The 10,023-nt window shown below is 31.8% G+C and overlaps 1 protein-coding gene across 2 annotated transcripts; it reads right to left on the bottom strand.

Moving 5' to 3' along the window:
- Window positions 1-1,165: 1,165 nt before the first annotated feature.
- On the bottom strand, window positions 1,166-9,356 carry LOC145057042 (puromycin-sensitive aminopeptidase-like). 2 transcript variants are annotated; one of them, XM_079004807.1, is made up of 29 exons: window positions 8,656-9,305; window positions 7,576-7,716; window positions 7,414-7,489; window positions 7,170-7,246; window positions 6,776-6,889; window positions 6,619-6,693; window positions 6,411-6,518; window positions 6,115-6,327; window positions 5,965-6,026; window positions 5,853-5,880; window positions 5,671-5,757; window positions 5,539-5,564; window positions 5,393-5,456; window positions 5,224-5,304; window positions 5,085-5,132; window positions 4,962-4,985; window positions 4,782-4,850; window positions 4,406-4,515; window positions 4,244-4,324; window positions 3,401-3,584; window positions 3,176-3,324; window positions 2,912-3,050; window positions 2,689-2,835; window positions 2,517-2,598; window positions 2,250-2,425; window positions 2,046-2,156; window positions 1,823-1,939; window positions 1,547-1,618; window positions 1,166-1,436 (listed from the first exon to the last, which is right to left on the bottom strand). In XM_079004807.1, exons 2-29 carry the CDS (start codon window positions 7,663-7,665, stop codon window positions 1,356-1,358), a joined length of 2,691 nt encoding a protein of 896 aa, XP_078860933.1. In that variant the 5' UTR covers window positions 7,666-7,716; window positions 8,656-9,305; the 3' UTR covers window positions 1,166-1,355. The 2 variants fall into 2 exon arrangements, with proteins under 2 accessions (XP_078860933.1, XP_078860934.1); XM_079004808.1 differs by lacking the exons at window positions 1,166-1,436; window positions 1,547-1,618; window positions 1,823-1,939 and having other exon boundaries at window positions 2,309-2,425; window positions 8,656-9,356.
- Window positions 9,357-10,023: the final 667 nt, after the last annotated feature.

Here is a 10,023-nt window from a genome sequence, read left to right as displayed (position 1 = left end):
TTAATTTTAGTAGAATTCCACATTTGTAAGAAAACACTGATATTTCCTTTTAATTAGATGTATAAAAATTTAGGTCGTTACAACATGTGAGTCATCCACCTCTAGGTTCTATGTATATCTTGGCGATAATCTTGTATCCTAGTCTTATAAACAACACATTGTCTCTCGTTCCATTGCCTAAGTTGAGTATCGGGGGATGACTAATGTGGTGACAGAAGTTGGTTGGCTTTCTTTCTATCGAAGCTTTCTTGTCCACTTCCACAAGCCACTGTGGTCTTTTGTGATAATGTCGACGTCATGTATTTAGCTTCAAACCCAATACAACACCAACATACCAAGCATGTAGAAATTTATTTACATTTTAGGGAAAGTGTAGCAACTAGTCATGTTCATGTTTTGCATGTTCTGATAAGATATCTTATCAGTATGCGTATATTTTTACAAAGAGTCTTCCTACATAGTTATTTTTAGACTTTAAAAACAATTTAAGTGTTCAAAAACCTCCTATTCCTATTCCAACTGCAGGATCGTGTTAGACTATTATTTGTTTGTTTATTTATATTGAATTCTTGTATATAATATAGGGATCCTCATATAACCTGTACTTTATTTATATTGATATCAATATAAGCATAAATCCTACAAGGATTTTCCACGTTATCAAACAATATTAACTACCAATATTTTTGATCCATCGGTAACATTAATTGGTTTTGCTTGGTACAAATAAAGAGTCGTATTGTATGAATTGTTACATCACACATAAAGAGCAAATAATTTTGTTTTATCCTAGCTTTCGAAGTCTTTCGTCACAAAAGCATTACCCCACCTTTTTTACTGTATCCATCTTTAAATAACTAACAAATAGTAGAAAATTTTGTCCATTTTTACACTATACTCGACCAATTAAGATTATCCACCAAACCAAACGGAGCTAAAACGTCTTCGTTTACATGGGTTAATGACTTTTGTCATATGCATCCCCTATAACCATGATACATACATCATACATCATACATCATTTTCAAGTCGAATTCGAGTTGAAATTCTAACACTAACCTTGCCCGTTTTGTAAAACAGGTGACCTTGTTTTTTATGTTAAAATGATCAAATGCAATAAGCATAAAATGTATTATATTTGTTGAAAATTTCGGAACATAAGGACTAGACCAAGAAAAATAGCATTTCTTTTTCACCTGAAGATCTTCAACAAACTCAAAGGAAAAAAGTTGTAAAATTATTCATGTTCTTACCATTTCAGGGGATTTTACCAGTACATAAGTAACTAAAACATCATTATTCTAATTCAAGTTTTATATGATCACCACTTTGATTCTTTCATAAAAAGAAAGATTCTAAACAGCCAAACTCTTTGAGGCGATTTCAAATACGTTCTCTGAGAGCCCGTTACAACACACAATCATCTCCAGCTGTGCCTGTTTTTCCAATTTCATCAAGAATTAGCAAAACATACTTTCAATTATTACTATTTTTTTGTTTATTATATATAGCATATGATAATTAATTAAAGATCAAGATTCGTTACCTTGGAAAGTTTTTGGCGGGTATCATCATATCGCTTCCATCTGGAAAAGGCTGAAACCATCCTAGACGCCACCTGGATCAAGACAAGGGTAAAATGGTAATTTCAATCAACCCCAGAAGATTCGTATTGTAAAAGAGTTGGATACAAGAATGATGCAATTGCAACATCTTGCATCCAGCCCTATTGTAAAATGCTTTACAAGGGTGTTTTAAAAATCTGATTTTGGTCCAACTCGAATGAAGAAAGATAAAAGAAGGGTAATTAAGTCATTTTCACCTGTGGGTTCAGTTTGTCAAGTTGCAGCACAAGGTCTCCCAAGAATTTGTAGCCTGAGCCATCTTTAGCATGGAAGTTAACAGGTGATGCACAAAATCCTCCAATCAGTGAATGCACCTATCCAAAATCAAAGTTCAAGAAAATACATAATAAATAATTACACTTCTAAACCATTTTGACCCATTTCTCTTTTAGCATATAATATGATGACTAAAGTTGAGACCTTGTTGGGATTCCTTAGGTCAAATGCTTGATGATGCAAAAGTTTCTTAACATTCTCAACATTCCCAGAAATATCCGATGCAGATTGAAGCAAAAACCACTTGTTAACCACCTAAAATTCAAGAAAACAAAACAAACATATAAAAAAAGATCCCTTTTTTTACTTTAATATATCCAAATTAAATTACATAAAATAACAATTTACCAAGTAATCATGCTGCCATTTGTCATAAAAGTCAGCCAAAGCATCTTCACGGGCTTTACCTGGTTTTTGAGCAATGGCTGCAAGAGCTGAGAATTGATCTGTCATATTTGTTGCACTTTTGTATTCATTCACCACAAGCTCGTTGATTTCTTCATCTTCAAGAGTCGCAAGATACCCTTTTTTTTCCAAAAAAAGTCAAAATCATAAACATCAACACTCACCAATATAAAAAAAAGGGTACTTAAGAGCAAAAATACATATAAATACCAAGGGCAGTGTTCTTAAGAGCACGTCTTGCCATATTAACATGGTCAAACTCATACTTCTCTGAGCTCCTATTTTCTTCCACCTGTCAAAGTCAAACATGTCAACATTAATTCACACAATGTTCATATGTGGAGTGGGGTGGGGTGGGGTGGGTAGGAGGCATATTTTTTACCTTGTTTATGAATTCTTGCTTCAACTCCAAAGCAAGTTGTTTTCTAATAAAAGATTGAACAGCATGAACAGCATCAGGGTCTGCTACTTCCATCATGTCCATAATCTCACCTTCACCAGGGAGTGTTATTGTTTGTGCAATAAACTCCTAAATATAAATGAATTGATTTAGTGTTGAGTTACCTCAAATCTAGAAAACTACGACAACTTCAAAAGAAAAATACCTTGTCTAGGCTCGAATCCAAAAGAATACATTTGATCCCATGAACAAATTGTGGATCAAGAACCAATTTATTATCTTTTTGAAAGTTAACAACTTGGCTTAGCATCAGTTTCCTTGCCAATATTTGTCCAGCTTCCCAACTAACAATAATAATAATAATAATAATAATAGTTTAATAAGAAAACCTTGAAAGTATAATGATGTAATAGAAAGAAATGAAAGTATAACACACACAAATATATGAAAGTGGATTGCCATTTCTTACCGATTAAATTCATCTGAATCATGAGCAAGAAGGAAAAACAGATCGTTTTCTGTAAGATCAGAGTGTAGGTGAATAGGAGCACTATAACCCCTTAACAGTGATGGAATTGGTTTTTCAGCAACATCTGTGAATACAAATTCTTCTTCAGCCTAAATTTAAGACACGAAAAATGATTTAGTTAGTAGATGGATAACTTGTATGGGGCCCTACGAAGTGTAAAATTACCTTTGTAACCCTGAGAACAGTAGTGTAGACAGGCTGAGCACCAGATGTGATGGACACTAACTTCCCATCTTGATAGAAAGATGATAATGGCATGTCTTTTCCACTTGAATCAAGAAGCCCCATAGCCACAGGAATGAACATTGGCTCTTTTGTAGGCTGACCTGGAGAAGGTGGCAACGTTTGACTGAAAAAAATAAAAATAAAAAAATATAAATACAAGCTTTCTAGGTTGTTTTTTAGGAAAGTTATTATAATAGGAAAGTATAATTGATTTACAACTTTTTTCCCTATTTTTAAGAATTTGAATTAGACAGCCCACTTTCGTATCTAGCCCATTGTAGTCCATTTGTATTTTGTGGTATATATACTACACGAAAAGCATAATGCCATTTTATGGGAAAATGTTTTCATAACATGTTGTAGATATTATGTAATATGAGAAATCAGACCAAGCCTTGTTTTCCTGTTTCATGTGTTGTTTTTATTTTTAATGACAAAAATTCAAGCATCGAATTACATTTACGAATATAGCAACAATCTTTTCTAAGACATAAGATTTAATGTTGTTTTCAAAAATTCAATAAAAAGGTATAGTTGAAAGAATTTTAAAAAAGTTCATAAGCTCGTTAAAGCACTAACCTTGCTAGCTTTTTAAATAACTAGCTTACAAGCTACTTTTTGGTTTGTCAAACATGTTAAACTAAAAAAGATTGAAAAAAAAAAAAAAAAAGCTAGTTGTGGCATGCCAAACATAACCTTAGTCACACCAGGGATTTTTTTTGGGAGGGACAAAAACGTACTTTTGTCCCATTGACATCAGCCCCACTCAAAGAAAAAACTTACCTAAACTTCAAAGAAAAGGTATGAGCTTCAACATTGTAAGAAGATGTAACCTTCACGATAGGGGTACCAGCTTGTGAATACCTAAACACAAGTCATGTTTGTTAACATAATAAATCTTTAAATAAAAACCATAAAAAAATATATGTGGTAAAAGTAAAATACCATAATAAGAAATTAGCAAAATCCGTATTGTTAGCATCTCTCATAGCAGCAAAGAAATCTTCACAAGTTACTGCTTGCCCATCATGCCTTTCAAAGTACAGATCTGTCCCCTAAAACAACAAACATTAATTCTACAATACAACTAAGTGCTAAACACAAAAAATAGCAAAATATTTTCATTTATTTTTGTATTATAGCATCTTACTTTCGTTTTTTCTATTATAGGATTGTATTTTGTAAGTGAGAAGATTTTCAAACTACATGCTTTAATAGAAATAAATGAAAGTAGGATGCTAATTGAAGCACATTGCTATTTTCTACATTTAACCCTAAAAATAATCAGATTTGGTTCAGTCATTTAGCCATCTCTCCTTACCTTCCGGAACCCTTCACTTCCTAATAAAGCTTTGTACATACGGACAACTTCAGCGCCTTTTTGGTACACCTGTCAATATAAAACATATATATAATAAAAAATTAAATTCATTGACTTTTTGTGTTTTCATATCAAAAAAGAACAAATGGTGAGCCGAGGGTGAACATATCAGAAGCATACCGTTACTGTATAGAAATTGTCCATCTGGAGGGGAGGAAAAGAAAAACAGTTGAAAGTTGAGGGTAAGTTTTGAAACTTTAATAGACAAAAGAGAGATTACAAAAAAGGAAATAAGCTCCAGACCTTAATGTAAGAGTGAGGCCTAACAGGGTGAGCCATGGGTCCCGCATCCTAGAAAAGACAACGATTACAACAATTATTATAAAAAGGAAAAAATAAAAACAATATTTAATTGATGTCCAATTAGATTAAAGATGAAAACCTGTGAAAATTGGTATATACGAAGCTTTGAAACATCACCAATTCTCTTAACTGTTCGACTGCCTAAATCAGATGAAAACTCCTGCAAAACATGTTATAATCATTAAACGTGTATTAATGATAAAAATATAACGATTTTTTTTAAAAAAAAATCTGCAACAAGATCTTACTTGATCACGAAAAATGGTAAGACCTTCCTTCAAACTCAACTGGAACCAGTCACGACATGTCACTCTATAAGGATTTATAAAAAAAATCAGAACGATATTTCATATTTTTTTTAGAATATGATCAATAAAAGTTTATATAATCAAACCTGTTGCCAGTCCAGTTATGGAAATACTGCAATATATAGAAAGGGTTATATATAATATACACGTTACTGTTTAAGCAATTAAAGAATATAAAATCTTTTTTTAAAAACACAAAATGATTAAAAATCTCAAACCTCGTGACCAATACAACTCAAAATTGCAGCATAATCCGCATCTGAAGCCGTCTCCGGTGATGCCAAAATAAGCTTAGAATTGAAAATCTATTCAAGAACGAAAAAAGATTAATAAAAAACTTTTTTTATGCAGAAAAGAGATTAGTTATATAATTTACTACTATATGTCTATACACACATACATTCAAGCTCTTGTTTTCCATGGCTCCCCTGCCAATTAAAACCACAAAAAAAAATGTAAGGAAGGAAATTAAATCTGGATAAGAGAACAAAATAAAAAGGGGTTTTGCCTACAAGTTGAAATCGGGAACAACCACGATGTTGAAGAGATCAAGATCGTACTCTCGACCGAAAACCTAGAACAAGAGATGAAAAGACGAAAACACCCTTGAGTCAAGATGTTAAAAAAAGATGGAAATGAGAGTAGGGAAAAAGAAAACTAACATCTTCATCCCATTTCATGGCTGCTTTAAGAGAATACATGGCATGTAGGGTTTTTGGGAGATCTTGTGGTGGGGTCCATATTCTTAAATCAACTTTTCGACCCGAACATGTTATGAAAGTGTCATCTCTGCTCTCTAATTCTCCTGCAACCAATGCAAAAAGATAACAAGGTTTCTTGAATGGATCCTCCCAAACACCAAAATGCTTCCCACCCTGCAATCAAGACCTTAATCTCTTACTTAATGCAGAAAAAGAATGACTTAATTTGTTAAGACATATAAGAAGACAAGTTTCACCTCTAAATCTCCTTGATCAATGAGGTTTCCATTGGACAATAACACAGGGTAAAGTGACTTGTCAGCCTCAATACGAACAGTATATTTTGCCATAATATCAGGGCGATCCTGAAACCAAAATAATAATATTAATAAAATATTTAAAAAAAAAGGGAGAAAGAATAACTAGAAAACAAATCAATATCAATAATCACTTCAAATAACAAACCTGAAAATAAGTTATCTTTCTGAAACCTTCTGCTTCACATTGTGTGCAGAAATTACCAGACGACTTGTAAAGACCCTACAATACAAACATTAAACAAATTTTAGCAAAGCCCTAAAGAGAAGTAGAGAACAGAAATAAATAGTAGATTTTTTTTTACCTCTAATGATGTGTTATGTTGTGGTGAGATTTCAGTAACAGTTTCCAAGGTAAAACTCCCACTTGGAGGTGCTTTGAGAATTAGATGCCGAGCATCTATATCATAATCTCCCTCCTGAAATTTAAAAAAAAAAAAGTAAGGTTTAGCCTTCGGTGTTGTTTCTTTTTTACTTGATAAACTTAATGTGGACATGACTTAATATGAAAAGGAACGACTTAATAAAGAAGCTCAAGGAAATGAGGCTTTCAATATTAAGTACAACTTTTCAGAAATTTGTTGTATTTATCTTTTCGTAGCATTTCCAAAGTTTATCATCATTTTCTCAAATAAATAAACATCATTTATCAAGAAAGGACTTAATGGGAAATCAAATGTAAACTTTAGTGTTCCATACCTTCAGTTCAATACCATTAATCCTAACCGAAATCAGCTTGAGATCAACCCCATCCAAAGTCAATGGAGCAGCGACACCTGTCGCAAGTCAAAACAACATCCATTCACTAAACAATCAAGAAAAGAACGTAACTTTGACTCTATTAAAGGTCTTTTCATTTAATTAATATATGTTATTAGAAGTTAATAGACTTATTTTGGAAAGAAAAAAGTGTATGTCAATGAAAATCACAAAGCATATATACCATCAACTCTAGGGACAACTCTGATTTTTGCACACACAATTGTCTTTTCTTCACCCAATGAAAAGCTTAGATCCACCTGAATTAACAAATCATTAACAAAAAAACCATAAAGATGCAAACTTTAAAAAAATAACATGCATTTTAGTTGAACAAAGTACAAACTGTATCAAAGTAGTAATCTGGTAATTTGTAATCTTTAAGGAAAATCTCTTTAGGACCCTCCATTTTTGATTCTCCAACTGATTCTGACATGGATTTGGTTGCCACAGAACAAATGAGTCTCCTACTCGTTTGATTAGTTCTCTAAAAATCAAACATGAATCATTATTAAACAAAATGTACTCATTTAATAACAAGAATCTTATGAGTTATGAGTTATGACTTATCTTATGTGGAGTCCTAGATCATATATAGTATATACAGGGCCAGTCCAAACACAGAAGAAAAAAATGACCCCAATGTCAAATATCTCAATGCCAAATATAATAAAAATTTCAAAAAAAATATCATTTATAATAATAATCAATAATATCATCCAAACCAGAAATATAGTCATAGTATTTACAAAAACACCACCAATATTTACAAAAAACAATAAATTTCTAGCTTTATTAGATACAAAACTAACAAGATCAATTTAATCTAACATTTTTTTTTCTCTATACATAATATTGCCAATATCTTTCTCTATACATCTATACATAACTTTCACCTAAGATGTTTCTTCAATAACTTTAGCTTAGCTTTGAACAACTTCAAGGTAAACTTCTCTCTATAGATGCCTATTGACCTAGGTCATTTTAAGTTCTTGAAAACTTCTAACTTCTTTAAACTTCTTTATACAGTTGTAGAGATGCATCTACAAATGCAAGCTGTCAAATAAAACCACTATGTAATAAAAGTCATAAAAATGATAACGAAACTAAAATAAAAAATCTAATAAACAACTCCTCAAATTACAATATTAGCTTGTTAAACGAGATATGCAACTCTGAAAGAATAAAGTCATAATAAAAACAGTAGAAAAATTGGAAGATAAAACTTTTCTTTAGATAATTATATACAAATATCTAGAAACATAATACCTAATTGAGTGGAAATTCTTAAATTTAAAACATTGATTATCAGAACTTTCTGAATAAGTCGACTTCAGAAATCTGATAACATAGAATGAGAAGCAAAAATCAGGAAAAAAAAATCTGATACACAAAGCTATAAGCTTTCAGAAACGAAAAATCATACCTTCTTAAATTCTTATCTGATATCAAGCAAGTCGCAAAGATTCGAAATCAGCATAGAGAATCGAGAGTGCGAATCATAATAAAAATGCGAGAGTTTGTGAAAAATAGGGGTTAGAAGCGGGGAAGTCGATTGCGACTGTAAGAGAGAACAGAGTGAGTTGGAAAGATGCGTGCTATTCATTTGAGTAATTCTTGAATCCCCTTATCAGAGGTATGTCGATTCACGACGTCGAGGTGGAGATATCTATCAAGTATGTCGATTCGATTAATGATTCATAAGACGCCCTGATTGGCTAATTCTTGCCTGCTTCGGTCTTTTCCATTCCACAGACGCATTCAAATAGAAGCAGATAATTGTTTTTTTTTCTTTTTGCTAAATTGAGTTTGGGGCCGACCCTAGGGCGCTAACAGAAGAAAAGGTAAATATAGTCCCTCTACTATCAATATGTACAATGTAGGCTAAAAGTAATTATTAAACTAGTTTGTGTAAAATTTGCAAAACAAAATACAATTACGCCATGAAAACTAGAGGTGAGTGTGGTGCGGTTCGGTGTGGTTATTAGCCAAAACCTTACCACTAACCGCAAATGCGGTTAATCCAACCGCTTGGTGTGGTTATTTTTGCGGTGCGGTTTTATTTTTTTGTGTTGCGTTTATTTTGTATGGTTTTTAACCACAGTTTAGAGCTCAAACGGTTTTCAGAGTTCAAACATATTACTTTTATGATTATAAAAAAAAAAAATAAATAAAAAATAAAAAAAAACCATAAGGTATAAAACAATTAATTTAAATCACAAACAACTAATATTTTAAAAACGTCAAATCAATACTAATTAACAATAAATATCTTTAAATTGTTTAATTTCATCATTTTCCAAAGTTAAGCATAACAAAAAACCAACACTTTTGTCTTCTAGTATTTTATCTATCTTTCAACCATGAAACTTGTCTTATTTTTAATATTTAATATAGTAATAATTAATAAAAAAATTATATGTAATATATGCAGTGCGGTTTTTTGCGGTTTTTGAAAACTGATAACCGCACCGCACCGCAATTTGCAGTTTTTGAAAAATAGAAAACTTCACCATCGTTTTTTATTACGGTTGCGGTTAATTTTAGTTGTGGTACGATTTTTGCTCACCCCTAATGAAAACGTATCAAGATTAGTTTTTAAAACACAACCAGGAAGATTATTTAATTGTTATTGATGCGAACCTTTGACTCATGATAATATATGTATTTAGAGATGGTGTTTGAGCATTTTACTAATGGGATACGACACATAGGCTGAAGCTACAATGTTTCAATAAAAAAATTGTAAACCTTGCGTGAAACGTTTTAAAAAACATTAAAATATAGGTCGAGA

This window comes from Lactuca serriola, chromosome 6 (assembly GCF_051521515.1).
Source record: "Lactuca serriola cultivar US96UC23 chromosome 6, Lser_US96UC23_V15, whole genome shotgun sequence".
In the NCBI taxonomy this organism is placed as follows: domain Eukaryota; kingdom Viridiplantae; phylum Streptophyta; class Magnoliopsida; order Asterales; family Asteraceae; genus Lactuca; species Lactuca serriola.
Note: the sequence above shows the minus strand (reverse complement) of the source record. Positions and strands in the feature narration are given on the sequence as shown.